We start from the raw sequence: 22,927 nt of genomic DNA, 5'->3' as shown, positions 1-22,927 counted from the left end.
TTTCGCTCCTACAAACAGAGTCATGTGGCCGTGGCTCGCTATACAAGGCAGGCACGCCAGTTCCAGTATCTCAGAAACGCCCGGCCTCCTGGGCTCTTCACGCACTACAGTGTCTAGGGTTTACCGAGAACGGTGAGTCAAACAAAAAATCATCCAGTCGGCAGCAGTCCTGTGGGCGAAAACTGTTTGTTGACGAGAGGTTGAAGGAGAATGGCACGAATCGTGCAAGCGAACAGGCGGGTCACAAACAGGTAAATACTGTAACGGTGCAATACAACAGTGGTGGGCAGAATGGCATCTCAGAACGCACAACTCGTCGGTCCTTGTCACGGATGGGCTACTGCAGCAGACGACCAGACCGGGCTCCACTCAGATCAGCTAAAAACAAGAAGAAAACGCTGCTTCTGCGGGCACGCGGTCACCAACCCTGCACAATTGAGGAGTGGAAATACATGACCTGGTCCGACAAATCCCTGTTCCTGTTGTGTCATGCTGATGGCATGATGGAGTCAGGATTTGGCCTTATCCTGCCTGGTGTCAATGGTGTGGGAATAATTCTCCTGGCACACGTTAGTTCCCTTGATACAAATTGAACAATGTTTGAATGACACACCTTGAAGAATTCATGCCCCGAAGAATTCAGGCTGTTCTGAAGTCAAAGGGGTTACTATGTGGGTGTACCTAATAAACTGTATGTATGTTTCATGTTCTGAGTGAGTATGTTAAAATAGAACACACACAGTGTATCCCAAGCCTTCATAATGTAACCAATGTGTGTGTGTGTGTATGTGTGTGTGTGTGTGTGTGTGTGTGTGTGTGTGTGTGTGTGTGTGTGTGTGTGTGTGTGTGTGTGTGTGTGTGTGTGTGTGTGTGTGTGTGTGTGTGTGTGTGTGTGTGTGTGTGTGTATCCAGTACGTTGAGAGTAAATAAAGAGCAGTTCAAGCCGAGCTTCAGAAACCTTTACAGTATGACATGTTTATTGTTATCATGATTGATCTCTGTTGGATCTTTAACATCTGGGAGATAAAAGGGATTGCATCCCCGGAAATGACCTTTCGGAGCTTACATTAAAATTGCACTTTAATTGCACTCTAAAACAGCAATGTTTGTTTATATAAAAACAATATCATTATGATGAAACTTTCGTGGAGGATGCTGATTGAAGAAAAAAAACAAGAAAAAAATAAACAAATCTCTAAATAAATTAAAAAGATATGTTGTAACTTCTTTACAAAGAGAGGACTGACTGACACGTTACAATTAAGATCACTTTTCGCCCGTCGGTTTCATTTTCAGAGAAAGAAAATAAATGACAAAATACAAAAATCTTTATCAAATTCCCTCAATCTCCAAACCCCAAACCATCAACTAACCTGTGACTCTGAACAACAGGGTCTTAAAAAAAAAAAAAATACATTTTCTTTGCTCAAATTCCCAACTAACACACAACCACCACACAACGTTGTCTCAACGTTGCAGTGTTTGCTGTCCCTTCAGCTCTGTAAACTGTGTGACATCACTAAACAGACGTGTGTTTCTTGTGATAGGGTGAGAGGTGGCTGTGGTGGTGCTAGTGGTGACATCACTATAGACATCATTCTCCTTCTTCATCACTTCTAAAAACAAAATGGCGGCAATATAATATTCATGACGATGCTGGTGCACGACGCTGGCGCACGACTCAGCGTTTCGGTCAGCAGTGGTCCCAATCCCATGAGCCTCTCCTTCTAAAGTCAGGAAGTTCTTTGAGAAAGGAAATTCCTCTACCTAATCACCGTCTTCAGACAAAGCGGAAGGTAGGTATGATGCTTTTAGAGACACTGATCTAAGGCCAGTTTTGTGTTTTACCCCCTAATGGTTAAGTAGGATTGGAGTTGGAGGCTGATCCTAGATCTGTGCCTAAGGGGAAGATTCTACCTAGAGGACAGACATAAAGGTCTATGGCCTGGCATCAATCAGCACTTTAAGGTTATTGTATGGACTAAGCATTAAGCAATAACGCTGTTACAATGTAGTGCAATATAATACAGAAGCATTTAACCATGTAGATATGTAAATGTCTGTTCTAACATGGATGGGAAACAATGACTGACGGATGGATAGGCATTTTACTTTGTAAGCATGCAAACAATACCCAGAACACACTGCTTCCTGCATGTTTGTGGGATGACCCCTTTTTCAACCCCGAAACACCATATTCTCCCCTCCTTCTAGCACTTGTGTGTCCGCTCCAATAGGAGGTGTCTAACACATTGTTAGACTGCAACATTCGGCTGAGTAAAACAGAACAGCACTGAAAGTGTATGTTTGTCTAATTTGGGGGAAGTGTTATTTTGAGAGATCAGCAAAGTCAAAAGGAAAACTCAGTATGTTGAGTCCTGATCTTAAGCCACTGTATGTGGCTGGGCTACTGCACTTTCGGCTGACGATGGGGGAGAGGGGGGCATCATAGTAGCAATGTGATACAGCAGGGGTAGGATCAACTAGGATTCCCCCTGCAGAATAAATGGCACATGGTACAGACCAAGACCAACCAATAACACCAGAGAAAATCTGACAACAACGTAGTAAAACCAACACGCAAACAACCTGGGAGTATAAGTCCTTCCACCTTCTGTCCAACTTGTCACACACATGAATAGAAAAATAAGCTCGGCAATACAATTCAATGATTGATATATATATATATATATTGAAAAAATCACAAAGCAAAAAACAGTACTTTCTCATTTGTTGTTTTTTGTTTTACAATCTGTTTACAAAAGAAACAGATTTGAACTACTGTATGAGGCGGTGACATTGACTGAAAAAGCAACATGGAAAAAATTTGAGAAAGGGTGTTGTAATCTTCTGTTTGGGTGGCAGGTTGACGCTTATTTTCACGAGTCTTGTCCTAGAGGCACAACAGAGTGCTTTCCCCTTAGGGCCAGTTGGAAAGTCAAAGTTGGCTATATTGGAAAAATCCACGAAAACTAAAATTAGCTTTTTGGTCTTAATTCAAGGATAGGATTAGGCATTAGGGTTAGAAGTATGGTTAAGGTTAGTGTTAATGTTATGACTTCATGGCTGAGCCAACTAGTGACCACTCTGCAGAGCTGCCTCCAGAACAACATTCATGACGAAAAACGCTAATCTGCGTTTAGGTATGGCTCCTGGGGATGTAGAGTTTGTGTGACTGGCTAAGTTTCCTCAAGTGTGGTTCAGATCATCACAACAACAAAAATCTTTGAAATGGTCATAGTTTGGTGTTAAAAAATCTTTTCTTTCTCTTTCTGTGGGTGAATATGTGTGCTATCCCCCTCAGGCAGAGAGATGAGAAGGGAGTAGGGAGAGTTAGCTCATAGTGCTGATGTCATCTTCATCGCCCTGGCAACTCCTTTACACTACACTCACTAGCCATTTAGGCTATGTCGGAAAAATTACCCAGAGTGCACGTAGAGCCGTTTCTAGGCTTTTCCCAGGTTTATTCGCTCTCTCTTTTCCCCTCCGGAACTCGAGCTAGACTCTGCCCCTTTGCTCTATCTAATGAACCGTTTGATGTGATTGTGTTTGTAATATCTTGCTTTCAAGCCATGTTTAGCATAAAAAGTGAAGTTGGAGGAATACATTTACGAGCATGTTAAATGGTCCCTTGGATTATGGTGGTGTTGTCTCTGTTCAAGTCAAGAGGCTCGTATTTGGTTCCGTTCAGTTCTCACTGCTGCAGCCCTATCTGTGCTCTCTGTGCTGGTACAAGGAACATGAGTTCAGCTCTTCCTAACGTAGGTAGAGAAAGAGCAAAGAGCTATAGTGGTTAGGACTGGAAAATTCTGGAAACAATCCCAAAATTACCAGGTTTTTCATCATTCTCAATTGGATGAATCTTCCAATAGGAATTTCTGGAAAACCTGGGAATTTTGGGAACGTTTTTGGAATTTTCCATCCTTAATAGTGATTATGAGAAGCCTTCAAGTTTGAGCTGAGCAGAGATCTAAGAAACAGCCTGGATTTGTTATAGGAAAGGCAGAAATTATATTTAGGTAAGACAACCAAGGTGTTTTGTTTTCAAACCCTCTTGCTGAGAAGGGCAAGTGGCCCTTCCTTGTGTCCTACTCAAAAGGACTTAAGGTTGAAAGGCTATTTCCACAAGGTAGGATATACTACCGTACCGTACAGCCAAACTATTCTGCTGCCCTTGATAGTAGTAGTCTAGTATTTCCTAAGACATATGGTTGTCTGACTGACATCGACCATTCAACTGACACTTTTCGAATACAAAATATAAGTGCCAAAACAAAACGTTGTTCGTCTCAGATATCAGGAAATCTGATCAATGAAGGCAAGAAAATGTAAAACCCAAACCCGAATATTCTCAATGCAGAAATCAATAATACAGTAGGGTTGATTTAAAAAAAAATGTTATTTCAATAAGCATTACCATGAATTATAGTAGGATAAAATATTGAAAACTTAATGAAGAGTATAAACAGTAACGCATGACGAAGGAAAAAAAAACTTCATATTTTTTACAATTTTATTTTTTATGTATAAACACTGTACATAAATTACTTTCTCTAAGAGGCTAATATTGATGTACGGATAAGTTTGGAATTTTTCATCTTAATAAAAAAATCCATAAAGATACTGTCTCACGTTGTTTTTCAAAAGATTGGTTGGATATGATTCTTTCATTTCATTTAATTGATTAACTTCCTCCATACATACACACAAAAATTGTCTCCATTGTATACACACACACACACACACACAGACAGACAGACAGACAGACAGACAGACAGACAGACAGACAGACAGACAGACAGACAGACAGACACGCACACAACCTCCCTATTCCCAAAACGATTCCCACTTTGATCTAGTATTGGTAAAGATGTCACTTGGTGGGAGCGGTTTTGTCCCTTTTGGAAAGAAAAGCAGAAGAACAAGCAAGTGGTTTCAACAAGTGGTTTTAACTGTCTAGTTACCACCATTGGAGACCCATGGTCCTACTGCAAACAACAACACTACCTTTTTCAGTACGCAAAGGTCAAAGGTCAGTCGTCAGGATGTAGAATCAGATTATAGACGTTGTCCTTTGTAAGAAACCAGAAGGCTTTTTTTCTATTAGTCCAGACGTGTTGTAGTGTTATGCGTATGTAAACACATTTCTTCTTTCTTTTTAAAATATTTTTTCCGAAAGCAAATTCAGGAAGTCTATTTAAAAAAAAACAACTTTTTTTTCTCCTTTCACAAACCGAGAGTTTTGACTTTTTTTTCTCTCTTCAAGAGAGTCCACAGTCCATTCAACGCTGTATAGCACATGGGACAAACATTTCCGTCAGTTGGAGCCGTTTTGTTTGATTTTCAGGCCCCACAGTGGTAGTATTAGGTATAGTTCAGTTTGAGATATTTCTACATTTTACTGTTTGTTTCAGCTAGTCGGCGCTAAACACAGCCCTAGCCTGTACCCTCCCCCTTTTTAGAGAAAAGGGGGAGGCGAGGGAGGTTGGGGGGCAGGATTTGGAGGGGGTAGTCTCTTTGGCGGCCAGTGCCGAGGATTCTGTCTGTTACCTCTTCCCTATTTCACTCTGCCTGAGGAACTGGATGTTGTTAGCGGAGTCTGCTAGCTCGGGGTACTGCTCTATGGAGAGGACGTAGTACCCGTCGTAGCCCAGCACCTTCCCTCCGCTCAGCAGCTGCCTCTTCTCCCCCTCCGTCCACAGCCTCACCCCCTCCTCCCCCTCCCTCACCCGTTGTTGCTCCCTGGACCAAGCACTCGACAACGCCTTCTGCCTGGCCTGCTCCAGCACACGCGCCTTCTCCTCGTCCAGAGTCATGCCGTAGCGCACGTGGAGCGCTAGAGCACCGTACTGCAGCTCCACGTCGGCGAAGCGCCGAGTTCTGCCGTTCACCACGGTGGTGGACTGGGACACGGTCACGTTGACTCCGTTCTCCAGCGACTTCCTCCCGCTTGTCAGCCTCAGCGCTCCCAGGTCGCTCTCCGGGAGGCTGGTCTTGATGAAGTAGTGCGTGTCGCGTCCCTCCACCGTGAAGTGCAGGTCCTCCAGGTAGAACGCATTGTTGAGGACGGCGGCGACCTTAATGCAGTCCTCGTTGGCGATGTTCAGAGCGTTGGTGACCACACGGCCCTGCGTCACCGCCAACATGACGCCCTTACCGATCAGCGACTTGGCGGTGGCGAACCACAGCCAGGGTTTCTCCCGGTTGGAGCGCCGGCGGCTCAGCTGGATCTCCGGCATCCTCTCGAAGGACAGGAAAGCCTTGGCTTGCCGGGTCACTTCCTGTTGCACCCCCGAGATGGACTGATGGGAGGAGTCAGAGAAGGGGGAGAAGAGCGGGAGGAGAGAGAAGAGAGAAAAGTTACACAGATATCAAATCCGAACTCTCTCTCCTTGTCATGGACAGATATAACTGAAACCTTTATGGGGTTTCCTTTATGCTCTAGCCTCAGTATGTAAAGCCTGTTGTGTTTCTTTACCCAGTGGACACACTGTGGTTAAATCCACGTTGTTTCCATGCCATTTCAATGAAATTACGTTGAATCAACGTAGAATAGATGTTGTAATTGATGTCTGTGACCGGTGGACGGCTATTCCCCTAGTACTGTGTTATCTCAAAAAATTTATATATATTCTCGAAAAAACGAGGGACAATATGAAATCAAATCCCAGATTGACATGGTGAAGAAGTGTCCCAGCTTCAGTCATTCAAAGGTTCCCTTTCTTCTAGACAGAAATGTCCTATTTATATGGAGACAAAACACATTGTATCTTGTTTTAGCAAGAAAAAGATCACAGGGAGAACTTTGTTTGTTTGTCATGAGAAAAACCCCAACTGCAACGACAACAAAAAAGTTGTTTTCTAGATCAATGCTTAGTTGTTGTTTTTTTAAAGAAATATGGGATTGTTGGGTTTGTGAGGAGCAACAGAACAGCTTGTTAATTTCACACAGAGAGAAGAAGAAGAAGCGACAGTCATGGCAACGTAGTTAAACCAATAAGGGACTCATTTGCACTTCAAATACGTGTGTATAATGACTTTATTTAAAGACAAACCGGAGGATGATTCAGCTGCGGTATAATTGGTGTGTGTGTTTGTGTGTGTGATTTCTCTGCACTTTGTAGCCGTGGGTGAACTGTGGACCCCCCCTGAAAGTTGTTTGTCTCTTCTTCACTAGCGGTGCATCATAACAAGCTAAATCAACATGGCGGGTCGGTTGGTCTTCCAGCCAGCTGTGCTGTGAGATTGTGGTCGTAGTTTCAGTTCCTCAGTACAACCACAGTATGGAAATGAGAGTGGAGATAGCTAGCTAAGGTTAATAAACCGCAGAGAGAGGTGGAGGGATATGACAGTATAGATAGGGTAAATAAACTAGACTAGAGGGAGGGAGGCGGAGGGATATGTCATACCGGAAGGTTGTAATAAACCAGAATGAGGCGGAAGGATATGACAGTGGAGATAGAGGGTAAATTAACCCCAGAGAGGCAGATAGTACGATAGTGGAAATACAGTGTAAATAAGAGGAAGGGAGGGAGGAAGGCAGAGGGATACTACATACCGGCAGGTCGTCCCAGAGCTGGCTCTTCTTCATCTCCAGGGATGGCTGTGTGAGGTCGAACTTGGGGATGGGGAACCCGGGGATGGCGTTGTGAAGGTGGAACCCAAACGTCACCAGCCAGATATTGACATCTGTAACCATGGGAATGTGAATTACATTGTGACCATGAGAGAATAGACTACTGAGGGAAATGAAGTCCCAATGTTTCAGATTAGGATAGGACAAACGGGATTGTCCCGAGGGGAAAATAGTCATTTCGAGTCATACCTTTCATGTTTAGCCAGAACTATTATCAATGTGGAAAGGGTAACTGCTGAAAACAATAGCAATATCATGTTGATGCATAGCAATGAGGTGATATGCCACCGCTAGACAATTACTAAAGTTCACAGCCATAAAATATTCATACTAATAGTCTATTCACAATAGACTGTTTATCTATGGTCATCATGCAATGACAACATGTCCCTACTGTATTGCCATAACAGGCCTTACCGTTCTACAGAGCAAGGTACCAGACATATATAATTGTATCTGCTTACCTAAGCTATGGGGAGTAAATCAGAGTGCATTAAAGGTCGCATCACAGTCCCTTATCTGTGATGTACTCCATTTGTGACATACTCGTTCTCCTATAAACCATCTAGAAGGTTCATGTCTTACATAAAGCTACAAGCAGTCAACTAGAGTGAATTCACCGTCTCCCACCTGTGACGTACTCCTTGACCTCGTGAACTTTGCTGACAGGGTTGTTGTTCCGGAACATGTACAGGTTGAACGGCGCCGGGTCTTTCCCGACTCTCGTCCATGTCCCGATGTCTGGGGTGGTCCAGCGCCCCGCCGGGATGTCATAGTCCCGGTCGCCGAAATGCAGCAGGCGGGTCAGGGGGTCGTAGAGACCCCCGTGGAAGCCGATCACCAGGACAAAGTCGGGGTTGGAGTCAAAGTAGACCTCGCCGTAGGCCGTGTACTGCACCTAGAAAATAATCATAAAATACATTGAATAACTATCACCTTGCTGGATAGGTAGATTTAGACTAGCTTTTAACTAACAACACATAGAGGATCGGGTACATGAGGCCTTTCCAACTGGTCTGAAACCTTACCTGCTTCAGAAGAAGCCCATTACTACTGAACACTGCTAGAGGGGTTCCGGTGTTGTCACAGGCGATATAGAACTCCTCTCCGCTGCTGATCTCCATGGCGAAGAGGTGTCCCTGCAGGTCGTAGTAGAGAGACGTGATCTCTGAGCTGCTGTGGTTGTAGACGTGAGTGATCCTGGTCGGGTAGTTCAGATCTGCATAGAAGAACTGCAGGTGCTGGCCCAGGCTGGTTCTGGAGGCCACACGGCGGCCCAACCCGTCGTAGCGGTACTGGATGGTCCAACTGTTGGGGGAAGGGAGGGATAGAAAGAGAGATTTTACAATTAGGAAACATTACAGAGTATTAATAGCAGTGGATTATTTGAAACAATTTACACATTTACAAGAATTATCATCAAACAACAATACAAATTAAATACATATCCCCCCCCCCGCAAAAAAACGTCAGTGGTCCAAGTTTGGGTGTGTGTTTACAGTGGGGTGTGGATGGTACAGTCCGGTACGGTCACCAATCGTCCAACTAACCTGTTGCCTTTGCTGTAGACGCGTTCCAGAAGGCCCTTGGAGTTGTACTCAAAGATCTCAGCTCCTCTCTGTCTCAGGAACCCGTCATCGTCCAACCGGTACTGAACGTCCCCGAGCCGCGTGATGCGGTCTCGGAGGTCGTAGCGTAGCGGGGTGAGCCGGGCGCTGTTACCCGGGTTGAGCAGGTGGAGGTTGCCGTTCAGGTCGTAGTTGTAGCGCCACATCATCTTCTCGTTGAGGTAGACCGTCTGGAGCTGACCGTCCACGTCGTACTCGTAACCATACTTGGTCGTGTTGGCGAACGGTCCGATCTTGATCTCGCGTTTGGTCACCCGGCCCATGTTGTCATACTGGATGGTGATCCAGTACATGAGAGATCTGAAGATCTCGTACTGGATCTCCTTGATCCGCCCGTGGACGTCGAAGTGCTTGGTGTAGGTCATGACGGCCGTGGAGATGATCTGGTTGATGTCGTAGTAGATCACGCCGAACTTTCCGAATTGTTCCACCTTCAAATCAAATTAAACTTTATTTAATTAAAGTGCATTTAAATCACAAACACACTTTCAGCAAAATAATGAAATGTGAGAAAGGCTTTTTAAAGGTTTTAGACGTGATTGAAGAACCTCACCTTCCCGGAGATGTCGTCAAACTGGTAGAGGTCGATGGGCAGCGGCGTCTCGTTGATGACAGCCTGCATGCTGGTGACCCGGAAGCTGTTGTCGTAGGTATAATCAAACCGTGCATTCACCATGCCGTCCTCACTGAACCGGAAGATCTGCCGGTCCACCAACGGTCCAATCTGCCGGTACCGGATGGAACAGATGAACCCTTCGCTCTGGAGGTTCACCGTCTTCAGCACACCGGCTGTCTCGTCGTAGGTGAAGCTAACCCTCGTAGAATCATACAAGATCTCCGCCATTTTGTTCTGTCGTCGGTACTTGTAGAGAATTCTACGACCTGTTGATATAGAAGTGGGCGGTTATTCTGTGTACAACACCGACATAAATTCCTAGCAATATTTGTTGAATGGCAATACAGTTTTAGGGAAGTTTTCTTAAAGTTTCTGAAAATGTTCTCTTTTTTTGTGTGATAATATTATTCTTTTTTTTTAACTTGATGACAGACGAGACAAAGACGCTAGACACACTCCACACATAACACAACCATAACAGCTCTGACAGTTGTCTGACCTGTCCCTAGGTGGGCCACCCTGAGGAGCTGTCCGTCTTCGCTGTAGTCGACGGTGACCGAGGCGTTGCTCTCCGGGGGGTTGTAAATGTTGCGATAGTAGCCCAGGGAGCGGATGGTCTGCATGGTGTGACGGGCCACCGAAGGCATGGTGACAGCAGACAGGCGGTCCAACGGGTCGTAGTCAAAGATGTACTGGCGCTGGCTGTGGAGCAGGAGCACCATGGACTGGAGGGAGGAGGACGGAGATGGAGGGAGGAGGACAGGGGAGGGAAAGGAGGATGGGAGGAAAGGAGGAGGGGCAGTGATGGGAGGAAAGGAGAGAGAGAGAGAGAGAGAGAGAGAGAGGGGAACAATTAACGGCACAATTAATTAACTCTAATGTCCATTACAAATTCAAATGGAGCGCTAAACCAGGTATTAACATTCCATTTCCTGAAAGATTTTCTCTCTTTTAATTGAATTATCCTTGACCTCCCTCCTCCTTCCCTCCCTCCTTTCGTCCCTCCCTACCTCTCAGTATCTAAACGCAGAACTCTGTTAAATGCACTCCACTGCATTAATTCTACAGCGTTCTGTAATTATTGGCCTTTGCTGGCACTCTCCTTTCTTCTCCTCCCGTGTGTGTGTGTGTGTGTGTGTGTGTATATGTGGAGTAGGGTAGTGTCTACCTACTAATCTAATAAAGGTAGGCACCAGTGGAAGTCACAATCACTTAGCCAAACAGCAGGTAATTAGCTACTTTGCATAGCAGCGGGGGGGAGAGTGGAAGTGGATGAGTACATCTGAAATGGCACCCTGTTCCCTATGTAGTGCAATACTTTTGACCGGGGCCCATGGGGCTGTGGCTAGAAGTACTGCACTACATAGGGAACAGGCTGCCATTTGGGACGCATCGCTATGCTAGCTAGCGGACGGTTGGTCGTGATTTCAACAACAACATTTTTTTTTTTACTGAAGAACGAGGCCCATAAGTAGGAAGTAGGAAGGTACGGCTCAGAACAGATGAGCAGAGAGCATCTTACTGAGTCAATAACAACAACAACATCACTCCAGTCCCTCCAGGATTCAGATATGCATCTCTGTCTGCCTCAGTGCCTTAATGTGTGTGTGTGTGTGTGTACGCGGCGGTTTGTCTGTGTCTCTCTCTCTGAAGAGGGAGTCTGCCTGGAGGATCCTTCACCTTGTCTGTCATACATGGACAGACATTAACACAAGCTCCCCAGGCACTGTGTTTGTGTCCCTGTGTATGTTTGTCTGTCTGTTTCTCTGTATTTGTGTGTGTGTGTCTATGTGTGTGTGTGTGTGAGTGTGTGGCTACTGTGGCAACATATGTTTAGCCGGGGATATTTCTCTTGCTGGTCACTCTACCAGAGCTCTTGGCTGGCAGGCAACCACTGGGTGGGTGGGTGTGTTGTTGTGTGTGTTTGTGCAGGCAGGCAGACGACAACGACCGGGTGGGAGGGAGGGTGTTGGTGGAAACCATACATATTTCATGAGCGAACAGACAAAGGCACGCACACACTTTTCAGCCCTGTTCCAAACTTATACTGAACTGAAATATAAACAATTTCAAAGATTTTACAGAGTTACAGTTCATAAGGAAATCAGTCCATTTAAATAAATTCATTAGGTCCTCATCTATGGGTTTCACATGACTGGGGATACAGATATGCATCTGTTGGTCACAGACGTAAAAAAAAGGGTAGGGGCGTGGATCAGAGAACCAGTCAGTAACTGGTAACCACCATTTGCCTCATGCAGCGCGACACATCTCCTTCACATAGAGTTGATCAGGCTGTTGATTGTGGCCTGTGGAATGTTGTCCCACTCCTCTTCAATGGCTGTGAGAAGTCGCTGGATATTGGCGGGAAGTTGAACACGCTGTTGTACACGTCGATCCAGAGCATCCCAAACATGCTCAATGGGTGACATGTCTGGTGAGTATACAGGCCATGGAAGAACTGGGACATTTTCAGCTTCCAGGAATTTTGCACAGTTCCTTGCATGAGGTGATGACCTCAGGATCTCATCACGGTATCTCTGTGCATTCAAATTGCCATTGGTAAAATGAAATTGTATTCATTGTATCTAGTTTATGCCTGCCCAGGTAGCCTAGTGGTTAGAGAGTTGGACTAGTAACCGAAAGGTTGCAAGATTGAATCCCCGAGCTGACAAGGTAAAAATCTGTCATTCTGCCCCTGAACAAGGCAGTTAACCCACTGTTCCAAGACTGTCATTGTAAATAAGAATGTGTTCTTAACTGACTTGCCTAGTTAAATAAAGAATAAATAAAAAATAAACCCCACTGCCATTATGGGCCACTCTGACATCAGCAAACCGATCGCCCATACACGTGTGGTCTGAGTTTGTGAGGCCGGTTGGACGTACTGCCAAATTCTCTAAAACGAAGTGAGAGGAGGCTCATGGTGGAGAAATTAACATTCAATTCCCCGCTCCCTAAAAACTTAAGACGTCTGTGGCATTGTGTTGTGGGGCAACATTTCTGGTATCTTTTATTTCAGCTGATGAAACATGAGACCAACACTTTACATGTTGCGTTTATATTTTTGTTCGGTGTAGTTTATTTGTCATTATGTAAACGTAACCTCTGTGATCGTCTCTACAGTTTGTCCTAAAAGGGAGAAGGGAAGAAAAGTTTCTGCTACTCTGGGGTATCAGCCTGGGATCTCTATCTCTCTGTGTCCCACCCACCCACCCTCTCTCTCTCTCTCTGTTCTCTCTGTGTTGTGTCCCTGTGGCCTCCCCATGCTGTCTAAACCCTGGCTCCAGCCTCCTCCTCTCCCCTGGGTCTCGTTTCCATAACTCTGGTCTTCACTAGTCCCTCTTAAGCCATCGCTCTATACACTAAAATCCACAAACAATGTCCGTTTTATCTCCCTGCTGTTGCTCTCTCTCTGGCTCTCTCTCTCTCGCTCTCTCTCTCTGGCTAAATCCCTCCCTCCCTCCCTCCCTCCCTCCCTCCCTCCCTCCCTCCCTCCCTCCCTCCCTCCCTCCCTCCCTCCCTCCCTCCCTCCCTCCCTCCCTCCCCCTCCCTCCCTCCCTCCCTCCCTCCCTCCCTCTCTTTGTCTCTTTCTCTATATATCCCTTACTACCTAAAGGGAATATTGTCCTTTTATAGTCTGTGCAGATTCCCTTGAATATTTTTCAAACATCTTTTCTGTTTTGACACTCATAGCCTTCAAGGGGGCCTTCAATTACTTTTTGTGGCTTTTTTCTTCTTCTTCCCCCCACTGTTTTCATCTTCAGAAAATAACCTTGTGTTTTTTTGTGCTGACAATGAAAATAGACGACTATTCCCACCACTAATCCTTTTGTCACAGGAGACGCAACAGTCTCTACAGATTTGAACAGCTCGTCTCTGGTTAAAGAGGGACAGACAGTGGTTGTGTTTGTGTGTGTGGGTGTATGGGTAAAGCTTACTGGGCGTGCATAGGGGAGAATCACAGTGTACTTAGCACCTGATGCCGTAATGCCAGGGCGTAGGAACACTAATGCTTTAGCACACAGCGGAGTGGAGTTTAAGGGGGACATGTTGACAGTAAACAAGTGCCGCTGCGTTTGACATTGACCATGCCGGTTCAGCTCTTCACCAAAACACCAGTTGGAATGCAATAGATCGGCGATGCAAGTGCATTCACACTTAGTCATCAAGTACTTTTTCACAACGTTTTTGTGCATCGTCAATATGGGGTGTTTTCTGGTGTTGCTGATCATGGCACCAGAGTGTGTGTATGCGTGTGTGGGTGTGGGTTTTTCAACTGGCAGCACGTTTACACAACTGACAGCACGTTTTCTGAGCAATAAAATGTAATGTAAAGACACAGCAGTGATTGTGATTGTCATTGAAGAACTCTGTAGAAAAGGAGTCCCACGCATAATATAGACAGACGGGATTGTACACAAATGTAAGCAAGGTTTGAAATGATTACGTTTAAGTCAAACGTTATATCTGTTTGGGCTTCTCGTGGTCAATTTGCAGTCTACAAATGATGTCCCGGCCCCCCTGACCATCCGGTTCAGAATCTAGTTGATCATCCCTATTTCCTACCTTGTCCAGGTATGTATAACTCCAGGTCTTTCCATCGGCAAACACTCGAGACACAATCCTCCCTTGACCATCGTACTCCACCCTCTCTGTGGTGGGACCCCTCTGTAGGCTGGTCACCTGCCCCGTGCTGGAGTAGGTAAGGTTGACTGACAGCAGCTTACTGCTGGGGACCCACAGAGTAGGGTGGCCCTGGGTGTCATACACGATCTTCAGCAGGAACTTCCTGTGGTCGTCGTAGATCTTTTCTGTCCGGAGAGTTCGGTCGTAATCCACCGAGAGAAGGTTTCTGCCGTTCACCTTGAGAGAAAAGAAGAAGGGTTGGACAGTTTTAGCTTAAATATTGTACAAATACAATAAAAAGGTTTGCAGTCTAAGGAGTAATGTTTATTAACAATACATTATTTTGACTTTATTCAGATCCGGACAGATTGTTGAGCTTTTAAAACAAAAATCTAACAAACACACAGGAGAAATGATGAAACTGTGAACTGAACCGGCTTTCAAAGTCAATTCCCGACACAGAACCGCTATTTATCGCCTCACAATGACCTCGCTGTTTGTTAAAACCGCTGTTTACCGATCGATTCTCAAGACCGACACTAAATTCATCTAAGGGATTCTTAGCATTTGATTAGCCGTTTTTGTGAAGGGAGATTCATTAAAGTGAGAGACTGGCTGGCGTGCGTTCAAACTCTTGCTTTTGACTGCTTTTACAAATCCCCCCCCTAGGAATTCAGCGAGGTGGAGAGACAGAGAGAATGAGAAAGCGAGAGAAAGAAAAAGAGAGAACCAGAATGACCAAGAAAGAGAGCGAGAGAGAGAATAAGAATAATATTGTGGTGGTAACCATGCAGTCTCTCTCTCAGCCTAGTGGGAGCTGTGACTCATTTGAAGATGACAGGGGCCTTCGGAATGCCTCCGAGACACACCGAGACACTAGCCAACAGAACGTGACCTCGGCCTCAATTTATTCCCCATAAGAAAGCATGTCACTTCCTGCTGGGATGGATGCCGTGGGGACACCCACCTAGCCTACATGCCCACAACACCATCAGATTTTCATGTTGCCAGCAGAGTGAGGGAACGAGAAAAAAAAACAGCAGAGGATAGATGTCAATATGGCCTTCTTCTTCAGTAATGAGACGAGGAGGCTGAGATCCAGACAGAAATAAAGTGCTCCCCAAATGCCACCCTACTCTCTACATAGCGCACATACAGTGTCCCTATGGGTCTTGGTCAAAAGTGGTGCACTGTATAGGGAATAGGGTGCCATTTGGGACATACAGAGTCGTCTTTGGAGAGAGAGATGAAGACAGACACTGGAAGGAGGAGTGGTTAACACCTTGGAGACCAGCCCTCTTCTCTGACAGAGGGAACGGCTCAGAATATGCAACCCCACCAATAGACGTAGCAGGAAGTGTGTGTGTTTGTGTCGTTGTGTGTCCCATTAGCTTTAGTTCACATACCGGGGGCATCCGATATGGGAATTAGGGGATGACCCCTCGAGGAGTCAGCAGGAAAACAGAAGTCTACCTTTTCCTTTTGTTGGATAGATGGTAATGACTTTCAGATATTGTCTTTGATGTTGGAGGAGACAAAACATTCCGACAACCGCGCATCGTCGTCCCCCGCTAACCGCTGACAAACGGACACTAATTAGATGGTGATAACGAGGAGACGGAAACGCTGACAATGAACCGAAGACTATTTGATATGGAAAATAGTCTCACTCCCTTTCAGTGGTTAAATCCATATTGTAGTTAGCAACAAACCCCGACCAAGACCCGTCCTATATTGTAGCCTATGTTTGAATGACGCCGCGGTATATCACAACGAGAAGGAAGTGGCAGCCAAAGATCTGACTAAATCACCTCCAAGAGAAGAGAGTGAAACCCCAACTGCTAGAATCCACATCAGAAACCCCTAGACACGTAGTAATGATGTTTTAACCTGCTATGCCTGTTGGGAATTGTGTGAAAGGTGCCAAGCTGTCACAACAATTTTTTTTTTGAAAGAAAGCCCCAACCTCCATATCTGCCTACAAAACAAAATGGCAGCTCCTCTTTAGCCTTATGCCTAAATCAAGACCAAATACCTCATTTACCTCTTCATATATTTTGACGATATAGCTAATTGACTTTGCGGCTTAAACAAAAAAACAATCCAAATAAAAAGGCCGCCACCATCCTCCCTTCTCACCCTGAGCTTCCTCCCGCCACCATCCTCCCTTCTCACCCTGAGCTTCCTCCCGCCACCATCCTCCCTTCTCACCCTGAGCTTCCTCCCGCCACCATCCTCCCTTCTCACCCTGAGCTTCCTCCCGAACACGATGACTTTCCCCCGGGTCTGCTCTTTGCGGAAGCGCCACTCCACCAGGTTCTGCCCATTCTCCCCGGGCAGCGTCATGTTCCTCCGTGCCACCGTGGGGTTGGCGGCGCCCGCCAGGATGTGGGGCTCCGTCTGGTAGTGTGTGTCCATCCCGTTGGCATAGATCACCCTCAGAGAGTGGTCATAGCCCACCTGGTAGCTGTTCCTTAGTTGGTCTGTGGTGGAGAGAAAGTCGAAAGTGTTTTAGTTCAAGTCCTGAATGCCGACAGCCGTGGTATATCAGACCGTATCCCATGGGGACGACATTTTTAATCCTATAATTACGTTGGTAACCAGTTTATAATAGCAATAAGGCACCTCGGGCGTTTGTGGTACATTGCCAATATACTATGCCTAAGGGCTGTATCCAGGTATTCCAGGTACTGCGTCGTGCATAAGAACAGTCTTTGTAATATTGTGGAATATTGGTCATATACCACACCCCCTCGGACCTTATTGCTTAAATAAGCAACATCTGATTTCAGATTTGAGAATCACATTCTCCCCTTCTGTTACATAAAGGATGGAAGATTCCTATGTTGGGCCTGCATTGATAGAACCCTTCAAGTTTCCTCTCCTCTCCTCTCCTCTCCTCTCCTCTCCTCTCCTCTCCTCTCCTCTCCTCTCCTCTCCTCTCCTCTCCTCTCCTCTCCTCTCCTCTCCTCTCCTCTGTCTACAAACAGACAGTTACTGTTGTATGATTAAGTATATTGATCTCTGAACTGTCTTTATTTTATGACCTCTTTAATAATGAAAGGGGATCAGGGATTAATGCCCATTGAGTAATTGGTGAAGTCATTAATATTGTGTTGACGTTCGACTAATCAATGCTGTTGGTTTATCAACGTGGCACATTAATATTCATGATTGGCACTCACAACGTTGAGACACACACACACACACACACACACACACACACACACACACACACACACACACACACACACACACACACACACACACACACACACACACACACACACACACACACACACACACACACACACACACACACACCCCTACTTACCCTGGACCAGTGTGTAGAAGGAGTCAATGGAGGAGAGGTTGGTGGTGATGCTGACGTCCTCGTCACGGCCGGACGTCTCAATGTCCACCGTGATGGCCCCGGTCATGTCCCCGTGCAGGTTGGTCACCACCCCCGTAGGGAACGTCACGTTGGTTAGACGACCCTCACTGTCATAACTGGAGGGAATGGAGATAGAAAGAAAGAAAGAAATAAAGAAAGAAGAGAAAGTGAGAGAAGGCAGAGAGAGGAGAGAAGACAGAGAGAGAGGAGAGAAGACAGAGAGAGAGGAGAGAAGACAGAGAGAGGAGAGAAGACAGATAGAGGGAGGGAGAGAAGACAGAGAGGGAGGAGAGAAGACAGAGAGAGGAGAGAAGACAGAGAGAGAGGAGAGAAGACAGATAGAGGGAGGGAGACAGAGAGAGGAGAGAAGACAGAGAGGGAGGGAGAGAAGACAGATAGAGGGAGGGAGACAGAGAGAGGAGAGAAGACAGAGAGGGAGGGAGAGAAGACAGATAGAGGGAGGGAGACAGAGAGAGGAGAGAAGACAGATAGAGGGAGGGAGACAGAGAGAGGAGAGAAGACAGAGAGGGAGGGAGAGAAGACAGAGAGGGAGGGAGAGAAGACAGATAGAGGGAGGGAGACAGAGAGAGGAGAGAAGACAGAGAGAGAGGAGAGAAGACAGATAGAGGGAGGGAGACAGAGAGAGGAGAGAAGACAGAGAGAGGAGAGAAGACAGAGAGAGAGGAGAGAAGACAGAGAGAGGAGAGAAGACAGAGAGAGAGGAGAGAAGACAGATAGGGAGGGAGAGAAGACAGAGAGGGAGGGAGAGAAGACAGAGAGAGGAGAGAAGACAGAGAGAGGAGAGAAGAAAGAGAGAGAGGAGAGAAGACAGAGAGAGAGAGGGAGAGAAGACAGAAAGAGAGGAGAGAAGACAGAGAGAGAGGAGAGAAGACAGAGAGAGAGGAGAGAAGACAGAGAGAGAGGAGAGAAGACAGAGAGAGGAGAGAAGACAGAGAGAGAGGAGAGAAGACAGAGAGAAGACAGAGAGAGAGGAGAGAAGACAGAGAGAGAGCGGGAGAGAAGACAGAGAGAGGGGAGAAGACAGAGGGAGAGAGAGAGAGAGAGAGAGAGAGGGGAGAGAGACAGAGGGAGTGAGAGAGGGAGAGATAAGGGAGAAGACAGAGGGAGCGAGAGGGGAGAAAAATAGGAAAATAAAGTTATCTGGAATTGTTTTAAGAATGTCCTTCCAAGAAATATTTAGCTATTTGATTTTGAATTTTAAGACCCCTTGAAGTATCCCAAAAAATATATATTTGTATCTTTACTGCTATTAGCCCATACAATCACACTGAATAACAGATTCACGACATGGAACAACAGATAGTCCCATCAAAAATATCAAAAGGCAGTTTGGTCTGAAGTGTCTCTCCTATATCTGAGAGAAAGATCAGGAAACATTTGTTTGTTTTTGTACATATATTTAAGGGTACAGTCAGACACTGTTGAACTGTAGTCAACGACTTCCTCTGGCATTGTGATGTTGAATAGAGAGTTAGCGGGTAGCAGGTTGAGGGTACGATGTATGAATGGCTGCTGGTTTGTATGAGGGGATAGGGGTCAGGGTTTGGGTTCAGACTCAGAGGCAGTCTTTTTGACAAGGGCTCTGTGGTAAAAGTTTTGGGGTATGGAAGCTGTCGTATGGTGGAACACACTGCCTGGCTAGCTGACTAGGGCCTTTGCTGTCCCATATGGCTGGGAGTCTATTTTGGTTCCTGGAGGGAGTGTTAGTGTATGTGTTTGTGTGTGTCTGAGCTTGCCTACTATCAGATTTAGAGAGAGATGTAGTGACAGCCCTGTGTCTGCTGGTGTATGTCTGCTCTGGGAGTAACAGGCACTTTGTGACTCTCTGTCTCACACTCTTCTTTCTCTCCTCCCTCCATATTTCCTCCATGGTGACAGTGGGTGTGGCTCCCAGATGAGCTCTCCTCCAAGCATGACACACACACACACACACACACACACACACACACACACACACACACACACACACACACACACACACACACACACACACACACACACACACACACACACACACACACACACACACACACACACACACACACTGTATAATTTACAACTATTCCTCCATGTGTTGGAATGTGGTACAGTACAAGGTGAAACGGAACAGAAAGTTTTCTATGAAGATGTCCCCTGAGTTGTGTGGCGTGTGTGTAAGGGTATGTGTGTGTATGTGAGTGTGTGTGTGTAAGGGTATGTGTGTGTATGTGAGTGTGTGTGTGTGACATGGTTTTGCTGAGCAGGCATTGATCAGCTCCTGTCTTACTGATACAGATCAGATGGAAGTGCAGAAAAGATGGCTGCTGGCTCTATAGTATACACACAGCCAATCACTAGATGGTATAGGATGATGAAGGACATCTTCGTGCTGTCAGAGTTAGGACTTACGGGACAAGGGACACTCACAAAAAGGGGGACACTGACACTTCCTTACACAGTCTTAGGGGACAACAGAGGGAGAGAGACATCTCTTATAGCAGCTTTCTGAAACACAACCAGTGGGGCAGTCAGTTTTTGAGTCAGATTGTCAGTCAGTCAGATAGTCAGTCAGTTCATGAGTCAGATTGTCAGCCAGTCAGTTAGATAGTCAGTCAGTCTATGAGTCAGATTTCAGTCAGTCAGATTGTCAGTCAGTCAGATAGTCAGTCAGTTCATGAGTCAGATTGTCAGCCAGTCAGTTAGATAGTCAGTCAGTCTATGAGTCAGATTTCAGTCAGTCAGATAGTCAGTCAGGCAGATAGTAAGTCAGTTCATCAGTCAGATAGTCAGTCAGTCAGATAGTCAGTCAGTTTATCAGTAAGACAGTCAGTCAGATAGTCAGTCAGGCAGATAGTCAGTCAGTCAGATAGTCAGTCAGTTTATCAGTCAGACAGTCAGTCAGTCAGATAGTCAGTCAGGCAGATAGTCAGTCAGTCAGTCAGTCAAATAGTCAATCAGAATGGAGCCCCAAGTCTTTGCTGGTCAGTAAGTACTACTTACTCATAGAAGGTGGTCCATCCTATCTGTATGGTCTTGGTGGCGAGCAGCCCACTGTTGCCGTGGTAGGTGAACAGCACCAGCTCCTGTCCCTGGGCCGTCAGTGTCTTCAACCCGCCATTGGTCCCGATTGTCAGCCAGATCACCTGGTTGTCCGGGGCAACGATCCGCACCGGCATCCGGTTGGGGTCGCGACGGATCCTCAAGGTGTTGCCACTACTATCCGTCACGGCTGTAATGTCCTCCTCGTTGCTATAGCTGAAGTTGTACTTGTAGTCCCCGGTGACGAGAGACATGGTGAACTGGTGGGTTCCGTTGGAATCAAACACGTAGAGCTCCTGGGACGACGGCGAGGCCACCTCGAAGGAGCCCGGGCCGGATACGGCGGAGCCCGACGGCGGTTGGTTGCGGCGGACGGCGCGGATGCGGATGTTTCCCAGGTCGGCCACGTAGAGCGTACCGTCGGGTGAGACGACCAGCGAGGAGGGCGAGTTGAGGCGGGCATCTTTGGCGTAGCCGTCGCCCGTCTGGTAGCAGTCGCAGTTGGCGTCGTTCTTGCAGTCGCAGTCAGACAGAGCTCCGGCCAAGGGCGTGATATCCCCGCCCGTGGACACCTACATTTACATGTGAAGTTGAATCATTTAGCAGAATGCTCTGATCCAGAGCCACTTACAATCAGTGCAACGAGGGTAAAAACAATGACATAATAATCATTCCAAGATATTCAAAATAGGCTGCAAAAGCAGTGCCAGCCAGAACGACAAATACAACAGTACGTTGTTCTTGGTCTCCCCCACCCCCCCCTTCTTCGTTTGCATCTCATGACATATCCTTGTACTATATTACAGGACTATATGACCTGGCGGATGCGGTGTATCTTCTTCTCATCGGTCTCGGCGATGTAGAGGACGCCACTGTAGGAGAGGGCGATGGCGGCAGCTCCCTCCAGCATGGTCTGCACCGCCCGCTTGCCCAGCGTGTATTCTATACCCGGCACCTGGCAGTGCATGGGGCGTCCCGCCACGATGCGCACCTGTTGGGACACAGCAAACAACACAAGTCAAAGAGGCGGCCAGTATCTTGGCCAAGGCTTATTCAGCCCCAATGTGTCGGTGCATCCTTCCATCTCGCCTTACCCATCATGCATTGTTCCCACTACCAGCGTGAACGTATTTGCGTATGTAATAGAAGTGCTCCTATGTGGGCGTGTGATGGTCACCTGTCTGTTCTCAGTGATCTGCAGCACCACGTTGTTGTCCAGGACATAGATGGAATTATCCATGGGGTTGATGGCCAGAGCTGTGGGCCACTCCAGACGAACCTACAGCAGAGATTAGATTCATTAGGATCCTCATTATCCGACGCCAAGGGAGACAGCTGGCCTTACTGTGGTCCCACACGCAACCAAAAAGACATTGCAGACCCCAAAAACACTGAACAATTTACATCCACCGAAAGGAGAAGAAAAAGAAATCAACCAGAACCTTTATTAGCCTGAAGGGGTGAAAACTCTTCGCAAAAGTTCCGTAAAGATGACAGAAACAAACAAATCAACCCACAAAGACAGAACAGATGAGATGTGAGCCTCGTGCTGCTCTGCACCCCCCCCCCCACCCCCCCGGCCCCCCCCTGTGACCCTGATGAAGAAGGATCCTTTACTTCTCTGGATTTATACATTGTGTGCTTCGCTCTGATTCAATTTAAATCAGCCACCGGGTCATTTATTACATTTGAAAGATAAACACACACACACACACACACACACACACACACACAAACACACACACACACACACACACACACACACACACACACACACACACACACACACACACACACACACACACACACACACATGCAGGCCCACACTCACTGACGCATGCACACACGCGCGCACACCCTGACACACGCTCTGCGAAATGATGCGCTCCCTCATCGCCCGAGGGAAGCAACTCTCTGCTGGCAAAACAAAGAGGAGAGAGAAAGGGAGACATAAACGTTAAAGTTTTATAGTCTCAACGAGACTT

At 46.5% G+C, this 22,927-nt stretch overlaps 1 protein-coding gene across 2 annotated transcripts in view; it reads right to left on the bottom strand.

Annotated features, from left to right (window-relative positions):
- Nucleotides 1–943: 943 nt before the first annotated feature.
- Nucleotides 944–22,927, bottom strand: part of LOC135507602 (teneurin-3-like) — a 462,717-nt gene continuing 440,733 nt past the window's right edge. For both annotated transcript variants that reach the window (XM_064927148.1, XM_064927149.1), the window contains 13 exons: nt 22,120–22,221; nt 21,760–21,933; nt 20,904–21,514; nt 17,844–18,019; nt 16,757–16,992; nt 14,450–14,746; nt 10,380–10,605; nt 9,818–10,146; nt 9,187–9,695; nt 8,665–8,944; nt 8,267–8,534; nt 7,559–7,689; nt 944–6,302 (listed from right to left, as the gene is read on the bottom strand). In XM_064927148.1, coding sequence (XP_064783220.1) covers nt 5,547–6,302; nt 7,559–7,689; nt 8,267–8,534; nt 8,665–8,944; nt 9,187–9,695; nt 9,818–10,146; nt 10,380–10,605; nt 14,450–14,746; nt 16,757–16,992; nt 17,844–18,019; nt 20,904–21,514; nt 21,760–21,933; nt 22,120–22,221 — 4,095 coding nt within the window. In that variant the 3' untranslated portion in view covers nt 944–5,546. The remainder of the gene's footprint in view (nt 6,303–7,558; nt 7,690–8,266; nt 8,535–8,664; nt 8,945–9,186; nt 9,696–9,817; nt 10,147–10,379; nt 10,606–14,449; nt 14,747–16,756; nt 16,993–17,843; nt 18,020–20,903; nt 21,515–21,759; nt 21,934–22,119; nt 22,222–22,927) is intronic.

Source organism: Oncorhynchus masou, chromosome 21 (genome assembly GCF_036934945.1).
Source record: "Oncorhynchus masou masou isolate Uvic2021 chromosome 21, UVic_Omas_1.1, whole genome shotgun sequence".
NCBI lineage: Eukaryota > Metazoa > Chordata > Actinopteri > Salmoniformes > Salmonidae > Oncorhynchus > Oncorhynchus masou.
This window is presented reverse-complemented; position numbering and strand designations above follow the sequence as displayed.